General features: G+C 44.1%; 1 protein-coding gene across 1 annotated transcript in view; it reads left to right on the top strand.

The window, feature by feature from the left end:
- Nucleotides 1-1,518: 1,518 nt before the first annotated feature.
- Nucleotides 1,519-23,870, top strand: part of reep1 (receptor accessory protein 1) — a 101,698-nt gene continuing 79,346 nt past the window's right edge. The window contains exon 1 of the mRNA XM_063047061.1: nucleotides 1,519-1,742. Within this exon, the coding sequence (XP_062903131.1) occupies nucleotides 1,711-1,742 (32 nt within the window). The 5' untranslated portion in view covers nucleotides 1,519-1,710. The remainder of the gene's footprint in view (nucleotides 1,743-23,870) is intronic.

The following is a 23,870-nucleotide window of genomic DNA, read 5'->3' as shown; positions in this document are numbered from 1 at the left end:
CCAGTTAGGAAGTCAAGGATCCAATTGCAGAGGGAAGTACAGAGGCCCAGGTTTTGCATCTTCTCTATCAGAATTGTGGGAATGATGATATTAAATGCTGAGCTATAGTCGATGAACAGCATCCTGATGCAGGTACTTGTGTTGTCTGGGTGGTCTAAAGCCACATGGAGAGCCATTGAGAATGCGTCTACCATTGACCTATTGTGGCGATAGGCAAATTGTAGTAGGTCCAGGTCCTTGCTGAGGCAGGAGTTCAGTCTAGTCATGACCAACCTCTCAAAGCATTTCATCACTGTCGATGTGAGTGCTACCAGGCAATAGTCAATAAGGCAGCTCACACTATTCTTCTTTGGCACTGGTATAATTGTTGCCTTTTTGAAGCAAGTGGGAACTTCCACCCGTAGCAGTGAGAGGTTGAAAATGTCCTTGAATACTCCTGCTAGTTGGTTGGCACAGGTTTTCAGAGCCTTGCCAGGTACTCCATCAGGACCTTCTGCCTTGCGAGGGTTCACTCTCTTTAAAGACAGCCTAACATCGGCCTCTGAGACAGAGATCACAGGGTCATCAGGTGCAGCAGGGATCTTCACAGCTGTAGTTATGTTCTCCCTTTCAAAGCAGGCATAGAAGGTGTTGAGTTCATCTGGTAGTGAAGCATCACTGCCATTCATTCTATTGGGTTTCGCTTTGCAGGAAGTAATGTCTTGCAGACCCTGCCAGAGATGCTGTGCATCCGATGTTGCCTCCGACCTCGTTCGAAACTGTGTTGCAAATGCACCTTATTATTTATTAACTTATTTGTGGTAATGTTAAGGATGTGAATTATATGTTTTGTGTTTTGCACCTTGGTTTGGAGGCACGTTTCGTTTGGCGGTGTACATGTATACAGTTGAATGGCAATAAATTGAACTTGAACTTGTAAAAACACATTAAAATGGTGAACCTTCTAAATGATGTGAGTTCTGTCAGCAACCAAGAACCAATTCATTGTCCACTGAAGTGATGCAGAGAACCAGCAATGCACTGCATACAGAGAGCATAAACTGCCTGGCCTCTGGGAAAGCTCAAATTCATGGCCGGACTGCTCAATACAAGTATCTAAAATATAAGTATTGTTGTGTTGGGAGAATGAGGCAGCACAACACACAGCTCAGGTGGACAGTCCTGAGTAAGGGGCTGGATCCACAACATCACCTGTCCATTTCTCTCCATAGATGCCGCCCGACCCTTTGAGTTTTGCGCGTTGCCCCAGGACCCAGCATCTTGTTTCTGCAATGATGCAGCACAGATTAACTCCATTTGGCCCATCGCTATTATGCTGGGAACAGGGTTACTGCAAGTAACCATGACAAAGCACAAAGCGCCCGAGAGGATTATTCCGGTTTGTCCTCCCGGATGATCACCAGCGGAGAATTAAAAGCACAATCTACCAGTTTATTCGCTTTTGCCTTATATGGTGCCCGTCGAGGGAAGAGTTCGGTTGCGAGAGAGGTTATGTAAATAGTGATGTAGGGACGCGCATTCAGCTTCAGCGCTACCCGCTGTCCTGCGTGAGAGGACATGGTTAAAGAATAGTCCTTATCTTTCTATGATCCCTTCTCGGAACACTTGGGCTTGTCGGTGAGGTGACGAAACATACAAATGGTCGAGCCCGGGATCCGTTAGAGAGGAACTCCTCCCTTGCTAGCAGACAAACAAGCCCTTCCAAGCGCCATGGTCTCATGGATCATTTCTAGACTAGTCGTGTGAGTATTGCAGGTTTTAAAATGTTTTATTCTCTCTCAAATGTTCGCGTTTATTATTTTCCCTCTTCCGTTCGATGCTGCAGCTATAATGGAGTATTTGCGAAAATGCTTTGTAGTACAGCTCATTAGATGAACGCAGTACGCAGCGGCTGAAATATTGTCGCGTTCCTTGTTTATATAAATACTCTTTTCTAACCTTCAAAATCTAAGCAACCCCGCCGCAAAAGAGGGGTTGTGTGTCAAGGAATATTTGGGGAGGGGTGTTTCGGCATTTGACAGGTCTATATTTAATCACAGGATGAATAACGTTCTCGCGTTACCAAAGACCCCGAATGAAATAAATGACAGGAGCCAGGGCTTTCTGTAAATAATAAACATAAAAGAGATTCTGCAGATGCTGGAAATCCAGAGTAACACACACAAAACGCTGGAAGAACTCAGCAGGTCAGGCAGCATCTATGGCTAGGAATAAATAGTCGACGTTTCGGGCTGGGACCCTTCATCATTTTGCATGTGTTAGTCCCGTAAATAATGCCGTGAATTCTTCAACTGGCCATGTGTCTGAGACAGGCTCCGCGCTGACGGCAGCTTGAAAGGTGTGTGTGAGATCGACCGATAATAATCTCTGCAAATGCTTTCAATGATGACTTGGTCTGTGTTCAGAGAAGGAACTGAGTTGTGCGTGGGAGCTGATTCATTTGCTGATACGGCTCTGTAAATAAAGGCGGTGGATGAGAGACTGAAATTATCGCTGTCCGATGAAAGAAAAGCTGGTGTAGGGAACGCTCGCTCCTCGCTGCCTGCCATATCCGACAGGCAGGGAAGGGAGCTCTGTGGGCCAGCTGTACAGATCACAGTCGCATTGAACGTTATTTATAATTAGACCGGCACGGATCCAGTTTCACTGGCGTGTTCGGTTAGGTCTCAGTGGGTCACAACAGCAGCTGCCGAAGATGGAGGTTGTTATTAAGGCTTGTACTCATCTCCAGTATTGCCCACACCGGCGGTTCGAAGTGAACATTGCACGCTCTCACTGTGTTAAACTATTTGTTTTCTTTTTAGCCCAGAAAACTTCGTTTTCTTTCTTCCAACGCTCCGGGGAAATCTGAGGCGGGGTTTTACATGTTCCCAATTTTATCTTTAGCTTTTGTCTGCAAAAAGTCGTTTGGCAGTCAGCCACACCCCCACCTCTCGTCGCCCCTTTCCTCCACATTTTTGCTTCTTATTTTGAAATACAACTGGGGGGAAAGAATCGCGCAATAAACAGGTTGACTGAGCCTGCTGCAGTTGGATTTATTGTTGGGTGTAAACTTGACTGCTCCGTCAGCTCAGGCTGTTTCTTTGTTTTAGTTTTTATTACGATGGTTAAATGACAGCAGTAAACTGCCAGTTTGCTGTGGGAGCGCTTGCGTTGCGGATCTCCGATCCCTGGCTCCCAGTGCCCTCCCCCACCCCACCCCAAAAAAAAGGGATTAATCCCAACATGAAATACTGAGATGCAAATGACACTGGAATTAAACCCCCTCCCACCCCACTTCGGATGATGTCAGACCTGCTGAGTGTTTAGTCACCTTCGTGAATGCAATTCAAGACTGCTAAAAGAAAGACCAGCAGATCCCAGCACAGTACAAACCCACGATAACACAACACAGCACCAAGCCTGGACATTCCCTCTTCTCCCCCTCCGATCAGGCAAAAGATACAAAAGCCTGTAAGTACAGCTTCTGCCTCGCTGTTATAAGACTATTGAACGGTCCCCTTGTACCATTAAATGGAATCTTTGCATCACAGTCTACCCCGTTATTACCTTGCACCGTTTTAACTACCCACACTGCCCTTTCTCTGTAACGGGGACACTTTATTCTGCACTCTGCTATTGTTTTCTTTGTACTACCTTCATGAAATGACCTGTGTGGATGGCATGCAAAACAAAGTTTGTACCTTTGAACATGTGAAAATAATAAACTGTTGTATCAACTTAACAATTTAATTCCAACATGGTATCATATAAATTTTGGAAATTAAATTTGGTCCAAGTTTGAATAATAAACCAATTTACCTATTGGATCCTAACATATGCCAAACCCACCAGGCCCCAACACAGCACAAACTCACCAGGCCCCAACACAGCACAAACCCACCAGGCCCCAACACAGCATGAACCCACCAGGCCCCAACATAGCATGAACCCACCAGACCCCAACACAGCACAAACCCACCAGGCCCCAACACAGCATGAACCCACCAGGCCCCAACATAGCATGAACCCACCAGACCCCAACACAGCACAAACCCACCAGGCCCCAACACAGCACAAACCCACCAGGCCCCAACACAGCACGTACCCACCAGGCCCCAACATAGCATGAACCCACCAGACCCCAACACAGCATGAACCCACCATGCGTTAATGCAGCACAAAAATGCAAGGCCTCCACACAGCATAATCCCATCATGTTCCAACACTGTATCCCAGCAAGGCATACACCAATCAGATCACAACACAAACCTACTAGATCCCAATATTGCAGTCCTTCTGGTGACAACACTCCCACAGTGCTGTTCGAGTTGGAATTTCTGGACTAGACTATGCTATTACTGAAAAGAGTATGAGATAAAATGGTTAAGTGCTGTGAAGTGAGCACTGGTGAGGTGGGTTAGAAGGCTCGGGCTTTGAATCACTGAGTAAGCTAATGAGTTGGAAGCTGTAGGCCAGACTTCTGTACAATAATGAAAGAAAATATAGTTAAGGTAGCTTATCCACAGTCTATTGTTTAGAAGATGCATCCATGAAGGACAGCAACAGAACACTTGGAGAAGCCTGAAGCAACTTCCTTCAATAAATATAGAACAATGCAGCACATTACAGGTCTTTTCTCCCTTGAAGTTTTACCAACCTTTAACCTATCCCAAAGTCAATGTAACCCTTCCCTCCTACCTGGCCCTCTATTTTTCTACCTTCCGTGTACCTATCTGAAAGGTTCTAACATGGCCCTGGTCTATTTGCCTCTACGACGACTGTTGGCAGGATGTTCCACCCACCCATTACTCTCTGTGTAAAAGACCTATAAGATCCCACAGTTCCTTCACACCACTAAGGATCCTGCCATTAACCATGTGTTGTTGAGATCACTTCTTAAATATTGTGTACCATTGTGGCTGCCTTACATAAAGAAGCATATTCCTATGACAAGGAGTTCCAGAAGGTTTGGCTTTCAGGGATGGTGAGACTTTAATATGAGGAGACATTGAAGAGTCTAGGATTGTATTCTCTGGTGTTTAAGTTGGAGGTTGATAGATTCTTGTTAAGTCAGGGCGTGAAAGATTACAGGGAGAAGGCAGGAGAATGCAGTTGGGAGAGAAATGGATCAGCCATGATGAAATGGCCAGCAGACTCGATGGGCCGAATGGCCCGATTCTGCTCCTATTCTGGTCTTAAAGTTAAAAGATATAATGTCCATAGAAGGCTGCAGTGGGCAGAGCACTGAGATGAGGAGCTATGTCTTCACTCAGATGGTGAATTTTTGGAATTCTCCACCCCAAAGGGCCCAGGAGGCTGAGTCACTGGCTTATTGGTCTTTTGCACTATTAATTTATTTTTATAATTGTCAGTAATTTTAATGTTTTGCCCGGTACTGCTGTCACAAAACAACAATTTTCCCAATGCACGCCGGTGATAATGGATTTGATTCTGATTCCGACAAATAATCTACTGGAGGAACTCAGCGGGTCAGAGGGAGGAAAGGGACTGCCGATGTTTCGGGACTAATCGCTGAGTCAGCACTGCACCTGCAATGTAAACACTTCAAGGGAAGGGCTTGGTTTCATGTGTACATTAAGTATAAAGAGCCAATGACTGGGTTTTATCTGCGCGCATTAATCAGGACGGCCGTGGGATAGGCTGAGGGATCGGACGTCCCTGCAGATGTTGCTGCATCTGCCGAAGCAGAGCGAGTCCGGGTCTGGGTCTGGGTCTGGGTCTGGACAAGCACTTCAGGGCCTCACACTGCACCTCTACAAATCCCAAAACCACCCCAATTCTTCCCTAATAACAAAACAGTCCAAATATGCGTGAGAAGAAACCAAATGCCCCTAAGTAATGCTGGAGTTGAGGTTTTAAAACAAGCAACATCGCGGCTGGACGAGATGTATTGATCGGCCAGTTCGCAGCAGTGGGCGTGAATACTCGGCGCTAACAAGGGATGAGATGCCGTGTCTTCGCCTGGAAACCGGGCGTGGCCGTAAGCAGACCACCCAGACCGCTGGGGATTGCAACTGAACGGCACCGCCCTTATGAGCCATTTTCACCGACTGCTCAGCAGATGTTTAACTGGGAAGGCGTCCTCAGTATTTGCTTTCACTGGGCTCTACATGGTCAGGCTGGAAGCGGCAGTTCGCCTCGCTTCCCCTTTCTGCCTCTCGCCGGGACGCTAATAGCTGCTCAGGCGTCTCGACAAGCCTTCGGGACGGAGGCTGCTTCCTGTGTACGGGGTCTCAGTGGCGAGCCCGGACCAAAACACTGAAATGGATGAAAGGGGATGGTAAGGGCAGGAGAAGTGGAAGCAGGTGTTTGTGAAAGGCTGTCGTGCCGGTCTCTGAGCTGGGGTCAAATTCTGAAAGAAGGCGTGTGCGTGCGCAGCGGGTCTTCCGCAGTGGCCTTTGTCGGCAAAGGGAGTCGAAGTTGGCAAATACTTAATAAGTGATCAAATGGATAGATTTGATCTCCTGTCTCTAGTATCCCCTCAACCTCACACTATGATCCTCGCCTAGTTCTCGTGGTGGCTAGCATGGCTGCGTAGCAGGTAGTGAGTAGTGGGAGTAGACCTCTGTCGGTCAGGGTCGGCCATGGATCAACAGACGCACACAAAGCTGGTGGAACTCAGCAGGCCAGGCAGCATGTATGGGAAAGAGTACAGTCGACGTTTCTGGGTGAAACCCTTGGATATTGCGTCCTGGCTGCCTAGATACGCAAGCCTGGCAGTTCGACCAAGCAGTTGCACATGTAGCAATCTCCCTCTCTCCACGCATCCGATTAACCCAAAGGAACGGCAGGGACCGATGCAGTTTGGCACCAGTGGCGTCACAGGAATGGCCTGTCAGCATTGAACTCAATGCAGGACTGCTTTAGGGAGTCCAGCTCCGGATTTTTCCCTGGGGTTTACTCCCGAAGCCTTCTCCATGAGCGTGTATAGATGCAAGTCAGCGGAGGTTCGAGATCAGTTTTCCTTCTCCTACCTAGATGAACTGCCAACCACGGCTGACGAGCCTCGTCTGCTCAAAGCGGCTGCTTTGAAGGCACCAGTAACCCGCCTTTCTCCCTTCTCCTATCGGTAGAAACGCTTCCGCCGGGCTTAGTAACTACGCCGCACGTGAAGGCCAGGAGCTAGACTTGGTTGTCAGATACTATCTGAGACGCGCGCCATTGGGAGCATTTAATAGGTAGTTGGAGATGCCATCTCTAATTCCAGCCCCCCCCCCCCGGCCCCGCTATCACAACCTTAGGAACTGTAACGCTCTCCAGCACCAGGAATCAGGGTTCCGTTCCCGCTGCTGTCTGAAAGGGGTTTGTACATCTACTCCGTGACTGCGAGGGTTTCCTCTGGGCGCTTCTGTTTCCTCTCACATTCCATTTTCGTTTTTAAAACTTTTTTATTCATTATTATTGAAGATCAACAAAAACATTAAGTTAATCAAGTCAACATGTCAATATATACAATGAGGAATTAAATTACCAAATAACTGATTAACAAAGCTAAATAATATATCAATAATAATAAGAAAAAAATGAAGTGTTAAGAATTTTTAAGGGAAAAAAAGAAGGAAAAAATGAACCCCTACTAACTAAAACAAAAAATCCCTGCTAACAAAAAAACGACAAAAAAAAAACATTGGGAGCACAACCCTAGAGCTATACACCATACAAGCTTCCATAAAAGAAAAACATCAATCTGCCAACTCAAATCCATTTAAACAAGAATCAGAAGGAAACCATCTTAATTAACTCAGATCAGAAAATAGTAGCGGGCAAATGAACCCCACCTTTTCTCAAAGTCAAATCGAGGATCAAAAGTTTGACTTCTAATTTTTTCCAAACTAAGACGTAGCATCACCTGAGAGGACCATTGTATCAAAGTGGGAGCAGAGGCATCTTCCCATTTCAATAAAATAGCCCTTCTGGCCAATAATGTGACAAATGCAATTACATGTTGGTCTGATATAGAAATACCATGAATATATTGAAGGATTATACCGAAAAAAACTGTCAATTTATTAGGTTGTAAATTAATTTTTAAAGCTTTAGAAATTGTAGAGAAAATAGATTTCCAAAAATGTTTCAATACAGAACACAACCAAAACATATGTGTCAATGTTGGTTTTACATCTATCACACTATCAACATTAGGAAACATTTTAGACACATTCTGAAGATGTGTGGGTTATGGTTAGTGAGTTGTGGGCATGCTATGTTGGCTGGAAGAAGCATGGTGACACATGTTGGCTGTTCCCACCCAGCACAACCTCGGACTTTGTTCATCACTGATGCATTTCACTGTATGTTTTGATGTACATGTGACAAATAAAGCTGATCTCTCTTTAATCTAAACATCATCCATAAACACCACTACAAGCCACAGGAAAACACTGGCAACACCCATTTTATATTTCCTTATGACATGGTTGATATCTCTCTCTCTCTCTCTCTCTCTCTCTCACTCACTCACTCTCTCTCTGTCTCACCACAGTGTGGGAATGCCTTTACCAGAAGGACTATAATGCCTGCAGTGGGCCCTTTCCAATGGTAATAAATAATGGTTATGCCAGTGCTACGTAGATCCCTAAAATAAATGAGTGAAAAATGCCGAAGGTCTCTAGTCACCTTAGTGCATGGCCTGATTCGATCACCTAGGATGTGCCCTTTTCCCATTGTTACAATCAGGGAGGAAGGACAGGAGCCTTAAGACCCACACTCAAAATTTTTGGAACAGGTTCGTGGCCTCTACCATCAGATTTCTGAATGGTTCACGAACCCATGAACTTTAATTACCTCACTATTTTGTTCTCTTTTTGTACTACTTATTTTTAATGTATTTCTTATCCTAACTTACAGTGGTTTTTAATGTATTGCACTGCAGCGCAAAACGACAAATTAAATCGGTGATAATAAACCCGATTCTGATTGGGAGTACTTAAATGGTAGAAACCCAAGGCAGTGTCCCTGAGCTCAGCAACCTTGGCTAAAGGCATGCTACACACTGACAATTGCCTTCCTTCAGAGGGGACTTAATTCAATTCAAGTTTAATTGTCATTCAACCATACATGAATACCCATGAATACAGCCAAACAAGACAGCTTACTCTGGGGCCAAGGCACAAAACACAACACTAACAATCACATAGCACAAAGCACACATAGCACATACAGGATAGCAAGCACGTAGAGGTATTGGTACGACACAGTCGCGCAATAAAAAAGTCCAGACTCAAGCCACAGTGGAGCTTGTCTCCTGCCAAGCGAACACTGGGGGCAGCACCGACTCCAGCCTGGATGCTGCGCCACACTGTCCCCGGTGGAGCGCATCAGTTCCGACGCCTCTTTCCTAGCGGCTGTAAACAGGCGACTCTGAGGCTTGAGGCCTAGTCTTTGCACACACAATTTTGACAAGCACATGTAGAATATCAGTAAAATACAACATAGAATGTATGTTTATAAAATATAACTGTCTTCTCTCCCAGCTGGATGTAAAGTAGTACTGAGAAGTCCAGATCTTGTCCATTTTATCCTTGGTCACAATAAACATCAGGAAAATAAATTATCTGGAGAGGAACAGGAGTAAATTTATGAAGCGTTCCACATTATATGGGGTGGCACAGTAGAATAGCAGTCAGCATAATGCTAATATGGCACCAGCTGTAAGTTTGGGGTTCAATTTCCGCTGCTGTCTGTAAGGAGTTTGAACAGTCTCCACATGACTGCTTGGGTTTCCTCCGGGTGCTCCAGTTTCCTCCCACATTCCAAAGAAATATGGTTAGGGTTAGTAAGTTATGTGTCGGAAACACTGCCACCTGGTAGATCCTCGCTGATTTAATTTGACGCATTTCACTTTATGTTTCAAAGTGCATGTGACAAATAAAGCCAATCTCTCATCTTTTAAGTGCTGCAGGAACTTGGAAAGTCAGGCAGGATCTATGAGGGGAAATAAATGGTCGACACTCCGGTTTATTTCCACCATAGATGCTGGCTGACTTGCTGAGTTCCTTCAGCAATTTGTGTGTTGCTGAAGATTTCCACATCTGCAGAATCTGTTGTGTCTCAAGTTATCTGACGATCCGATGTTTTCTGATGGCTACTTATGGGAACTTGCTGTATACAAACTGGCTGCCATGCTTCCTATGTTGGAACTGTGACTCCATTTCAAAAAGTACATTATTGGCTTTAAAGGGCATGGGAGAAGCTGTGTTTGTAAACGTTGCTGAAGAACTGCAGACCTTTCCTTCAGGGAAGCCAGTGTACTGTCACTGCCAACTGTCAACTAGAGTAGACATTCAGCAGTGCTTTTAGTTTGATAACCAGGTACAATATACAGCCGGCTCTAATAGCACAGGCTGGTAGGAATACTATAGCTGTTGCTGTGTAATTACTAGATCACACAATGTCATACCCTGCATTGACTACTCACTGAGTCATAGAGAAGTAGAGCACAGAAGCAGGCCCTTCAGCCCATCTATCCATTTCAAAACCATTTAAACTGCCTTCTCCCGTCGACCTACATTGGCACCACAGCCCTCCGTGCCCTACCATCCATCTAACTGTCCAAACTTCTCTTAAATGTTGAAACTGAGCTCACATGCACCACTTGTGTTGGCAGCTCATTCCAAATTCTCACAACCCTCTAAGTGAAGAAGATCCACTTCATGTTCCCCTTAAACTTCTCACCTTTCACCCTTAGCCCGTGACCTCTGGTTGTAGTCCCACCCAACCCCAATGGAAAAAGCCTGCTTGCATTTACCCTATCTATACCCTTCATGATTTTGTATACCTCCATCAGATCGCCTCTTAATCTTCTGTGTACTAAAGAATACAGTCCTAACCTATTATCTTTATAACTCAGGTCCTCCAGACCCAGCAACATCCCTGTAAATTTTCTCTGTACTCTTTCAAGCTTGTTTACATCTTTCCTGTAGGTGGGTGACCAAAACTGCACATGATACTCCAAATTAGACCTCACCAACATCCTTGTATCACCAATATCTTACTACAGTACTCGACAGGTTTGGAAGCCTCTGTGGAGAGAGAAACAGAGTTAACTTTTCAAGACAATAATATTTCATCATAGTTGTTTAATCTTTAAGTAGCATCTCAGGGGTCCAGGACCTGTAAGAGTGAAGGGTAAACTTGGCAAGTTTTGGGAACCTTGGCTGACATGAGATATTGAGACTCTAGGCAAAAAAAATATGTATCAGGTTTAGAAGTTCAGGGATGAGATTATCCTTTAATGGCTATGTAAAGATTAAGAGTATCCTTAGAGGGAAATCAGGAGGGTAAAGAAGGTAGAGATAGATCTGGCAGGTAGGGTAAAGAAAATCTCAAGAGGCTCCACAGCTATATTAAGACTAAAAGGGTGGTTAAGGAGAGAGTAGATCCTCTTAAAGATCAGCAGGGCCACGTATGTCTCAATCCAGTGGGAATTTCAACAAACATTTCTCCTCCGTGTTTACTGAGGAGAAAGTCATAGTTACTTAAGAGGTAGGGGAAACAAGTGAATATGTTTTAAGGAGGGCAAGTCCACAAGGCCTGACCAAGTGCATCATCAGACTTTGTTGAAAGGCAAGAGAGGAAATTGTGGTGGGCCTTGCAGAGCTACTTACTTTATTGTCAGACCCCAGTGAATTTCCTGAATACTGGAAGGTTGCTGATGTAAGTCCGTTGTTTACGAAGGATGGAGAGGGCAAGCCAGGGAACTACAGGCAGGTCAGCCTGATATCAGTAGTGGGGGAATTCTGAGGGACAGGATCTACCAGCATTTGTAAATACAGAATCTGATTAGGAGGAATTAATATGACTTCGTACATAGAAAATTTGTGCTTGATGTGTTTCTGGGAATTTTTTGAAGAGGTAACCAGAAAGATAGATGAGGGTAGGGCATTGTCTGTGTAGACCTTTAGCAAAGCCTTCAAAGAGCTCGTGCACGGTAGGTTGATCTAGATGGTTAAGTCCCAGGAACTTCGAGAGAGCTGGTAAGATGGATTCAAAATTCACGTGGTGGTTGGAAGCAGAGGGTGGTGGGTGAGTGTTGTTTCTTCGAATAGAGACTGGTGACTCATGGTGTGCTGCAGCAGTCAGTAAAGGGCACTTTGCTATTGATAATTCATGTAAATGGTTAATCTGTGAACGCACAGAGCTTGATCAGTAAGTTTGTAGTTGGCGTAAAATTAGGAGGTATTGTTGAGAATGAAGAAGGTTATCAAAGATTACAGGGGGGATCTTGATCTGTTAGTGAAGTGGGCTGAGAAATGGCAAATGGATTTTAATACAGATGAGTGTGAAGTGGTGGATTTTAGAAAATCAAACCAGCTTAGGACTTATGACTAGTAGGGCCCTAGGCAGGGACCTCGGAGTACAAGTCCAGAATTCATTGAAAGCGGCATCACAAGTAGATAGGGTAGTAAAAGAGACAATTAGTACACTGGTCTTCTTCAGTCAAGGCATAACAGTACTGTATAGCTAGGGTACCTGAGAGTTTCGCACAGTAATATTATGTATTGCACTGTACTGCTACTGCTGAAAAAAACAGAATTTCATGACATGTCAGTGATGATAAACCTGATTCTGAATTTGAAGGGAGGGAGTGGGAAGTAACAGAAAGACATTCTCTAATGATCAATAAACCAATTGTTTGGAATCAGGTGACCTTGCCTGGTGTCTCAGAGCTGGATGAGTCCGCACCAATGCCAACACCCCACCCAAGACATTACTTCTCTGCCCCCTGTCCCACACCCCTACTGTGGCAAGCCACCCTCACCATTCCCAACATCTTTTGCTCCTGCCAGACTTACAAACTCGCTCTCCACTCCACGTTGACAAATACAGTACTGTGCAAAAGTCTTAGGCATCCTAGCTATATATATGGACCTAAGACTTTTGCACAGTATTGTGGGGATAGGAGATGTGACATTTATGTTGCAGTTCTACAGTGTAAGTCATTGGTGAGGCCTCACTTGGAATATTGTGAGCAGGTCTGGGCCTCGTACATTAGAATGATATGCTGAAAATGGAGAGGGTTCAAAGGAGGTTCACAAAGACAATTCCAGGATTGAACGGCTTGTCACATGAAGAGCGTTTGATGGTTCTGGGTCTGTATTTGCTGGAATTCAGAAGAATGAGGGGTGACCTCATTGAAACCTATCGAATGGTGAAAAGCCTCGATAGAGTGGATGTGGAGAGGATGTTTCCTTTGGTGGGAGAGTTTAAGATCATAGGACACAGCCTCAGAATAAAGGGGAGTCCTTTTAGAACAGCGATGAGGAGGAAGTTCTTTAGCCAGAGGGTAGTGAATCTGTAGAATTTATTGCTACAGGCAGCTGTGGAGGCCAAGTCTGTATGTATATTTAAGGCAGAGGTTGACAGATTCTTGACTGGTTGGGGCATAAAGGGACATGGGGGAAAAGCAGGAGATCGAGGCTGAGAGGAAAAATGGATCAGCCATGAAGAAATGGCACAGCAGACTTGATGGGCCAAATGGCCTAATTCTGTTCCTATATCTTATGGTCTTATGGAAATTAGAGAGGAGATGTTATAGAGACTCATTAAATGCCATCATCTTAACAGACTGAAAATGTCTGAAAGAGCAACGTTTGTACCTGCATGATTGGACATGGACATTCCATGTGGTTCAGTTTATTTTTCCACTGTTTGTTTTTCATTGTTAATGAAAAATGATGGCCTTTTTATTCTCGAATGAGGGAATGCGCATCATGAACAATGCCAGTGTTCATTACCTGAGGTGACTACCTTGTTAAATCACTGCCAAGGTGTCTCCAACCCCCCCCACCCCTCCCACCCCTCCCACCCCTCCCACCAACAATTAAAACCACCTTCCTTTTTGCCAGACATCTCTCCAGTCAGTGGAGTGTTCACTTTGATTACCATTGAATGTATATTAATTAGGGCTTCTTTCTCTTTCCTTTACATATTTTTAATACGTATGACATAGGTTTGGTTCCTTAAATCCAAGCTAGATATTATAGCAATCCTGCCTCCCCACCCCCCAATTATTTCACAGTAACATTCTCTCTCAATTCTCTCTCTCAATTTATAAACAAAAGAAAGTTTGCAGATGTTGGAAGTCCAAGCAACACACACAAAATGCTGGAAGAACCCAGCAGGCCAGGCAGCATCCATGGAAAGGAGTACAGTTGACGTTTTGGGCCGAAACCCTTCGGCAGGACTGGAGAAGAAAAGCTGAGGGTAGATTTAAAAGGTGGGGGAGGGGAGAGAGAAACACAGGATGATAGATGAAACGTAGAGGGGGGGGGATGAAGTAAAAAGCTGGGAAGCTGATTGGTGAAAGAGACAGAATGCCATGGAAGAAAGCAAAGGAGTGGGGGGGGGGGGAAGCACCAGAGGGAGGCAATAGGCAGGCAAGGAGATAAGGTGAGGGGGGAAAAGGGGATGGGAAATGATGGTGGGGGTGGAGCATTACTGGAAGTTTGAGAAATGCCATCAGGTTGGAGGCTACCCGAAAGGAATATTAGGTGTTGTTCCTCCAACCTAAGTGTGGCCTCATCATGACGGTGGAGGAGGCCATGGATAGACATATCGGAATGGGAATGGGAAAGTGGAATTAAAATGGGTGGCCACTGGGAGATCCTGCTCGTTCTGGCGGACGAAGTATAGGTACTCAGCAAAGCGGTCTCCCAATCAACGTACAAAAGGCCATACCGGAACACTGGACACACTATACGACCCCAAAAGACTCACAGTTGAAGTGTCGCCTCACGTGGAAGTACTGTTTAGGGCCCTGAAAGGTAGAGAGGGAGGAGGCGTAGGGGCAGGTGTAACACTTGTTCTGCTTTTATTCTCAATTTGTCCTTCCCTTTTGATTCTCCTGCCTCCTACTACTCCAAGAGTAATTTGTCGGCAGAAATGAAACCAGATCATTCTGACTCATAGAGGAGGTGGGGTCTTGCCAACAAGTCAAGTCATGATCTGTGCCAATCAACAAGAACCAATGGAGCTATCTCCACTAACCAGCACTTAGTCTGTATCCTATTACATCACACTTCTTAAATGTAGTGAGAGTACCTGCCCCCACCCCCTTCTGGGGCACTGCATTCACATCACAATCACTCTCTGGGTGAGATCTCCTCTAAGCTTCTTCTTCCTCAAGTTAAACTATGGGTTCAAGCCTTAGACAGTTCTGAAAGTGGAGATGTACTTCCATTGATCCATTGGCCCACTAACATGAGATGCACTTGCATTTTTATCTGGAAGTTTTACCTTTGGAATATCATTTGGATAAGGTTCTGGAACCTGGTGGTCCACGGAAAACCCAGATCAAGTGTCAGGAGCAGTTTAAGACCACAAGATATAGGAGCATAATTAGGCCATTTGGCCCATTGAGTCTGCTCCATCATTTCATCATGACTGATCCACTTTTCTTCTCGGCCCCAATCTCCTGCTTTTCCTCCGTGTTCCTTTATGCCCTGACCAATCAAGAATCTATCGGCCTCTGCCTTAAACATACATAAATAATTGGCCACCACAGCTGCCCATGGCAAAGAATTTCACAGAGTCACCACTCTCTGACTGAACAAATTCCTCCTCATCTCCATTCTAAAAGGATGCCCTCTATTCTGACACTGTGTCCTCTTGTCTTAGACTCTTCCACCATAGGAAGCATACTCTCCACATCCACTCTATCAAGGCTTCTCACCATTCGTTAGGTTTCAATGAGGTCACCCATCATTCTTCTGAATTCTAGTGAGTACAGGCCCAATGTCATCAAATGCTCTTCATATGACAAGGCATTTAATCCTGGAATCATTTTTATGAACGTCCTTTGAATCTTTCCAGTTTCAGCACATCCTTTCTAAGATCAGGGGCCCAAAATTGATCACAATACTCCAAGGGAAGCCTCATCAGTGTTTTATAAAGTCTCAACATTACATCCTTGCCTTTATACTCTTGTCCCTTTGAAATGAATGCCAACATTGTATTTGCCTTCCTCACCACAGACTCAACCGGCAAATTAACCTTTAGGGAATCCTGCACAAGGACTCCGAAGTCCCTTTATGTCTCAGTTTTTTGTATTTTCTCTCCAGTTAGAAAATAGTTAACCCTTTCATTTCTTGTATGAAAGTGCATGACCATACACTTCCGGACACTGTATTCTATCTGCCACTTCTTTCACTCTTAATCTCTCTCTGTCCATCTGTAGCCTCTCTACTTCTTCAAAACTACCTGCCCTCCACCTATCTTTGTATAGTCTGCAAACTTTGCAACAAAATTATCAATTCTACCATCCAAATCATTGACATCGAGCGTAAAAAGAATTGGTCTCAACACAGACCCCTGTGGAACACCACTAGTCACGGGCAGCCAACCAGAAAAGGCTCCCTTTATTCCCACTCTTTGCTTCCTGCCAATCAGCTGCTGCTTTATCCATGATAGAATCTTTCTCGTAATACCATAGGCTCAAAGCTTGTTAAGCACCCACATGAATGGCACCTTGTCAAAGGCCTTCTAAAAATCCAAGTACACAACATCAGCCAATTCTCCTCTAGGTGTTACTGGACATCACTGCCAACAATGCTTTCAATCAATTTGCTGAAGATTGAGAGAAAAGGGATTGAGGAGCATCTCCATTCCATCTGCCAAAAGTGGAACAACCTGGTGGCCAAACATTTTAATTCCGATTCCCATTCCCATTCTGACATGTTAGTCCATGACTTCCTCAGGGTGGAAGAGCAACACCTTATATCCCATCTGGGTAGCCTCCAACCTGATAACATGAATATTGATTTCTCCTTCCAGTAAAAATATCTTTCCTTCCTCTTCTATTCCCCACTCTGGCCTTTTATCTCTTCTTACCTGCCTGTCACCTCCCCCTGGGTCCCCTCCTCTTTCCCTTTCTCCTCTGGTCCAAACTCTTCTCCTCCCTCTCCAGCTTTTAATCTTTTCTACCTACCGGGCTTCAGCTATCACCTTCTAACTATCCTCCTTCACCTCCCCCCATTTGTTTACTCTGGTGTGTCTTCCCCTTTCCTTTCAAAACCTGAAGAAGGGTCTCGGCCCGAGATGTCGACTGTTTATTCATTTCCATAGGTGCAGCCTAAGCTGCTGAGTTCTTCCAGCATTTCATGTGTGATGTTTTGAGCTGTAATTTGCTGGGTTAGTTTTAACATGGGCAGTCTTTAACTTTCTTTTGCAAAACCAAAATAGTAAAAACAGGAAGCAATATGGTGCCCTGACTAAAACCAAAGCAGTAAACCCCTCATAAACCCCTGTGAATCCAGCATATCCTTAATAACGACTGCAGCCTATTGTGAAAAATATGGAATTAAGGGAACTTGAAGGAAGATGATCAGGATCATAGACTCAAGGAGTCAGACCAGAAATAGTCCCTTCAGTCCAACTGGCCCATGTCAACCAGAATGCTCCATCCAAGCTAGGCCCATTTGCCAGTTCTTGGTCTATAACCTTCTGAACCTTTCTTATCCATGTACCTGTCCAATTGTCTTTTAAAAGTTTTTATTGTACCTGCCTCAACCACTTGGCAGCTCATTCCACATAGGTGTCGCCCTTAATGTAAAGAAGTTGTCCCTCCGGTTCCTATTAAATCTTGAGCAACAGACACAAAATGCTGGAGGAACTCAGCAAGTCAGACAGCTTCTATGGAGGGGAATAATCAGTCGATATTTTGGGCTGAGACCCTTGGTCAGAACTTGAAAGGATGGGGACAGAAGCCAGTATTTATCCCCTTCCATTTTGCTGCTTGCATCCTTCCTATCTATGCCCTGTCATTGACAACTATGATGTTCGTCAATATTTTGAGTTGAGATCCTGCACAAGAAATGGTTCTGGGGAATATCAGAAAGGAATAGGTGACATAAAGGCTCACAAAGATGTGATTCTAAATCGAATAGAGCAGGAGTTGTGATAATAAATGTCCATCTTGATTATATACTCTTCATGGCCATTATATTAGGTACACCTGTACACCTGCTCATTAATACAAATATCTATTCAGCCAATCATGCGGCAGCAACTCAATGCATAAAAGCTTGCAGGCATGGTCAAGAGGTTCATTTGTTGCTCAGACCAAACATCAGAATGGGGAAGAAATGTGATCTAAGTGACTTTGACCGAGGAGTGACTGGTGGTGCCAGATGGGGTGGTTTGAGTATCTCAACAAACTGCTGATCAGACTGACTGATTGGCAGACCACAGTATGTGTGCTTGCAATACTGTGTGTCCAACAGGGTGATCAGCAGCACTGGGGCTCCACAGGGGACTGTCTTGTCTCCCTTTTTCTTCACCATTTACACCTCGGACTTCAACTACTGCACGGAGTCTTGTCATCTTCAGAAGTTTTCTGATGACTCTGCCATAGTTGGATGCATCAGCAAGGGAGATGAGGCTGAGTACAGGTCTACGGTAGGAAACTTTGTCACATGGTGTGAGCAGAATTATTTGCAGCTTAATGTGAAAAAGACTAAGGAGCTGGTGGTAGACCTGAGGAGAGCTAAGGTACCGGTGACCCCTGTTTCCATCCAGGGGGTCAGTGTGGACATGGTGGCCGATTACAAATACCTGGGGGTATGAATTGACAATAAACTGGACTGGTCAAAGAACACTGAGGCTGTCTACAAGAAGGGTCAGAGCCATCTCTATTTCCTGAGGAGATTGAGGTTCTTTAACATCTGCCGGACGATGCTGAGGACGTTCTACGAGTCTGTGGTGGCAAGTGCGATCATGCTTGCTGTTGTGTGCTGGGGCAGCAGGCTGAGGGTAGCAGACACCAACAGAATCAACAAACTCATTTGTAAGGTCAGTGATGTTGTGGGGATGGAACTGGACTCTCTGACGGTGGTGTCTGAAAAGAGGATGCTGTCCAAGTTGCATGCCATCTTGGCCAATGTCTCCCATCCACTACATAATGTACTGGGTGGGCACAGGAGTACATTCAGCCAGATACTCATTCCACTGAGATGCAGCACAGAGCGTCATAGGAAGTCATTCTGGCCTGTGGCCATCAAACTTTACAACTCCTCCCTTGGAGGGTCAGACACCCTGAGCCAATAGGCTGGTCCTGGACATTTCCTGGCATAATTTACATATTACTATTTAATTATTTCTGGTTTTATTACTATTTAATTATTTATGGTGCAACTGTAATGAAAACCAATTTCCCCCAGGATCAATAAAGTATGACTATGACTATGACTATCACCTGGGATTTTCACGTGCAGCTGTCTCTAGAGTTGACAGAGAATGGTGCAAAAAACAAACAAAAAAAAAATCCAGTGAGTGGTAGTTCTGTGGGCAAAAGCACCTTGTTAATGAGAGAGGTCAAAGGAGACAAGAAGGTGCTGGTAACTCAGATAACCACACATTACAAGAGTAGTGTACAGAAGAGAATCTCTGAATGCACAACACTTTGATCCTTGAAGTGGATGGGCTACAACAGCAGAAGACCACAAACATACACTCAGTAGCTACTTTACTGGATGCAGGAGGTACCTAATAAAGTGGCCACTGAATGTACATCTGGAGAGAATCATTTGGAAGGTGTCAGTTGATTCAGCCTCTTGGCATATGCATTGGTTCCTCTCCCAACTACATCATTGCTGCAGGGATGCATTCACTGAAAGGTTTTGGCTTACAATATGTCTCTGTGTTACACAGAACAGTGACCTTAAACTGGATTTTCAGTCAGTCTGCTTACACAGTCAAAAATTATGCAGTGACACAAGGAGGAATATTTTTAATAGAAAGAAAAATGAAAAGTCAGTGTTTTATGTAATAAGTTGTAATAAGATCATACTCAATGCACACAGAATGGGGTTTCTGAGATCCATTGTTTATCTTGTTGCTGATATTAGCATAAGCTTTCATTTATCAAGCTCATGTACAATATTAGTAATAAAGGGAGTGGCTCTAAAGTTAAAGGTTCATTTCCCACTTGGGCGCAATTTAGGATGATGTCAGTGCCAGTGTGGAGTTCTTCACTGTGATAGGTGCTGCTTTATTTAAAGAAACATTAGACTGAGGTCCTGTTTACTCAGGCAGATTAGCATAAAAAGATCACAGGAAATATCTTCAATGACATGCACCACTATCTTCCGTGTCCCGGTCAATTTTTTAATTGTTGATTTAAAAAAATAAGTGTTAATTATTAATTAAGAAAAAAAGTACTGGAGAAGTCTTGACAATAATTAAATGCTGCATGTATTTAAATTTAATTAATCCTAAAAATATTAAGTATCTGAAACTTCAATCTCTCCCTCCCTACTCCTGCTCTCCGTTGAAATGAGCCTAATTATCCCTGAACTGAGGAAATAGATAATAGACAGCCATATAATTGGCTCATAGGTCAGACAAGCGAAGGGTAGCAGATTTCCTGCCTTCACTCAGCATTGAGCACATCTTCATGGAGCACTGCCACAAGAAAGCAGCTCCACCATTAAGAACCCCCACCATCAGGACCATGCTCTCTTCTTGCTACTGCCGTCAGGTGTAGGAGCCTCGGTTCAGGAACAGTTATTACCCCTAACTATCAGGCTCTTGAATGAGAGGGGATATCTTCACTCGCCCCATCACTGAACTGTTTCCAAAACTAATGGACTAACTTTCAAGGATTCTTCATGTCATGTTCTCAGCATTTATTGTTTTTTACTTACCATTCTTATTTTTTCTCTTTTCTGTATTTGCAGCTTATTGTTTTTTGCATATTGGTGTTTGTCTGTCTTGTTAGGTGTGGTTGATCATTGACTCCATTGTGTTTCTTTATATTTACTGTGAACACTTGCAACAAAATGAATCTCAGAATTGTATATGGTGACATACACAGTATGTACTTTGACAATAAATGTACTTTGGTGTTTGAACTTTGAACTGAAGAACATTAATGAACCAGTTGGGCTTTTCACCCAATCTGATAACTTCATGGTTACAACTACTTCATATAAGCATTACTTTCATATTTATTTAACTATTTGAATTTAAATTCCCCATCATCCCTGTTGGGATTCAAACTTTCAGCATCACCACCATGCCTCTATAAGGTGTCATTGACCACTGCAGTCAAGTATATTACAAGAACTAAGATCCCCTGGTTGGTGGCAGTGCTCAATAATGGCCTTGAGGGGAATCTCCCACAAGACTGCACTAATTTCTCTTGTGTGCCTTCCCCTTTTGAACATCAGGTGCTCGGGTGTCATTTAAAGGAAAAAATAGTGTTGGTGGTGGTGGAGGGGAATCTCATTGAAATCTATGGAATATTGAAAGGCCTGGATAGAGTGGGCGTGAAGAGGATGTTTCCTACAGTGGGGGAGTCTAGGACCAGAAGGCACGGCCCAGAACATAAGGATGTCCCTTTAAAAAGAGATGAGAAGGAATTTCTTTAGGCAGAGGGTGGTGAATCAGTGGAATTCATTGCTGTGGAGGCCAATTCACTGGGTATATTTAAAGAGGAGTTTGATAGGTTCTTGATTAGTAAAGTTGTCAAAGTTACATGGAGAAGGCAGGAGAATGGGTTTAAGAAGTATAATAAATAAGCTATGATTGATTGGCAGAGCAGATTTGATGGGCCGAATTGTCTAAATCTGCTCCTATGTCTTATGCTTATGGTCTCACGGTCAACAGCATTGGTACCAATGAGCTGGCTAGCCGGACAACCACATTAACAAGTTCTGACGGACAGCTCAACAGCAAGGGAAGAATGAAATTTTCATTTATTGTTAAATATTATACAAGAGTGCTAAACAAAGTTTAGAATATTTATAAGTAAGCTAAAAAGAAATTGAGTACTCGATATCAGGCATGATGTGAGTGAACCGGAGGGTCTGTTTCTGTGCTCTGGGATTCTATGAGGTCAGCTCGTCTAGAATTTCATCTCCATCTGGCAGCAGCAGTTAAAATTAAAGGCTGTGTGCAACGGTGCTGCCACTGTTATTGTATTTCATGCTATCAACTGAGGTTTGAATTTCTAGGCCACCAGAGAATTCATATCCAAACCATAAACCTTATTTTGTTTGTGAAGCTGTTAAGTTTTCTAATCATAGCTTTATTTATTTATTGAGATACAGTGCAGAATAGGCCCTTCTGGCCCTTTGAGCCGCGCTGCCCAGCAGTCCCCTGATTTAATCCTAGCCTAATCACCCGACAATTTACCTTGACCAATTAGCCTGTCAACCGGTACCTCTTTGGACTGTGAAAGGAAACTGGAGCACCCGGAGGAAACCCACATGCTCACGGGGAGAACGTACAAACACCCTACTTGAACCCGGTTTGCCTGTACTGTAAAGTGTTGTGCTAACCACTATGCTACTGTGCAACCCCGTGACCATGCCATTAGACTCTAAGATGTCTCGGTAAACACGTTAAGTTCATGTAGGCTCAACTGTTTCTCTTAGCTCTGTTGGAGAGAACTGCAAATAACACAGATAATGGAGGAGGGCTGAAATGCTTGTAGGTTTTTTTTGTCCTAATCTACACGTAGAAGGAAATAGAAATTTGCTCTGGTGTAAAATGCAAATAACCAGAACCAAACCCAACCCTAGCATTGCCAATCTGAACTCAATATGAGTCTGTCTTTTTTTTCTGTAATTATTTTTCTAAAATAATCTATGTTTTGGATCAGCAAATTTGCAGACAGCGAGGAAGCTGGATTAGCTGGAAAAATGGCTAAAAATGGCAGAAGGAATTTAATGCATAAAGTGTAAGATGTTGCATTTTGGGAGGAGGTGGGCCAGTGAACAGCAGGGCACTGAGGAGTGCGGTAGAAAGGGAATAGAGATCCATAATTCTTTTAAAGTGGTGTCAAAGATAGATAGGGTCATAAAGAGAGCTTTTGGCACATTAGTCAAATCAAAAGGTTGAGTACAGGAGTTGAGATATTATATTGAAGTTGCATAAGATGTTGGTGAGGCCAAGTTTGGAGTATTGTGTGCAGTTTTGATCACCTACCTACAGGAAAGATATCAATAAGATTGAAAGAGTACAGAGAAAATTTACAAGGATGTTGGATGATGGGGAGAGGGGGCAGAGTGTTCGTATGGAGGGCTATGGTCCAGGAGCAGGTCAAAGGGACCAGGCAGAACAAGAATTCAGCACAGACTAGATGGGCTGAAGGGTCTCTCCCTGTGCTTCATGATTCTGTGACTCTAAAATCAGCATTTATGGAGAAATGGAAAGGGAGACTTCCTGCGCTTCATTGTGTGAAGGTAATAATCAAGAAAAGATAACAGGTCAAGTAATTCAAGATTCAAGATTGCTTCAGTACCTGAGTGTAAAGGGAAAGGAAATGATTGTTACTCTGAATATGATTGTTACACTATAAGCATAAACAACACAATAAACATAAATAAAAATGCAATCCTAAAAAAACACAATGTACAAATGACATTTATGTACCCAGACTCATTGTACGTCCATAAAGTGACGCTGGTGATGAGGGATGGTGTGTGTGTGTGTGTGGGGGGGGGGGTTAATGGGGGGAGGTGTTCATCAGCATTTATACCGGGGGGAAGTAACTGTTTTTGAGTCTGGTGGTCCTGGTGTGGATGCTGCGTAGGTAGCCTCTTCCCATACGGGAGTGGGTCAAACAATCCATAAGCAGGGTGGTTGGATCCTTCTTGAATTTCAGAGAGATTCCCCTGATCGGGAGTAAGTCCTAACTCAACCAATCCTAAATCTGACACATGTGCACTCCCTCTCGGAGTTATGAACGTCCGATTTATGGGCACTCCGTATATATGGACAAGTGTTTGGTGACCGGAGAGATGTGGAGCAGCAGGCAACTTCTGCCAGGTGGGAACGGTAATTTCCGCGGGTCCGCTCTCCCTACCACCTCGCCCTGAGCTTCAACAACAGGGGGCTGTGTGGAGCTGAGCAGCGCAGGGAGC

The sequence above is a fragment of the Mobula hypostoma genome, chromosome 4 (genome assembly GCF_963921235.1).
Source record: "Mobula hypostoma chromosome 4, sMobHyp1.1, whole genome shotgun sequence".
Classification (NCBI taxonomy): Eukaryota; Metazoa; Chordata; class Chondrichthyes; order Myliobatiformes; family Myliobatidae; genus Mobula; species Mobula hypostoma.
This window is presented reverse-complemented; position numbering and strand designations above follow the sequence as displayed.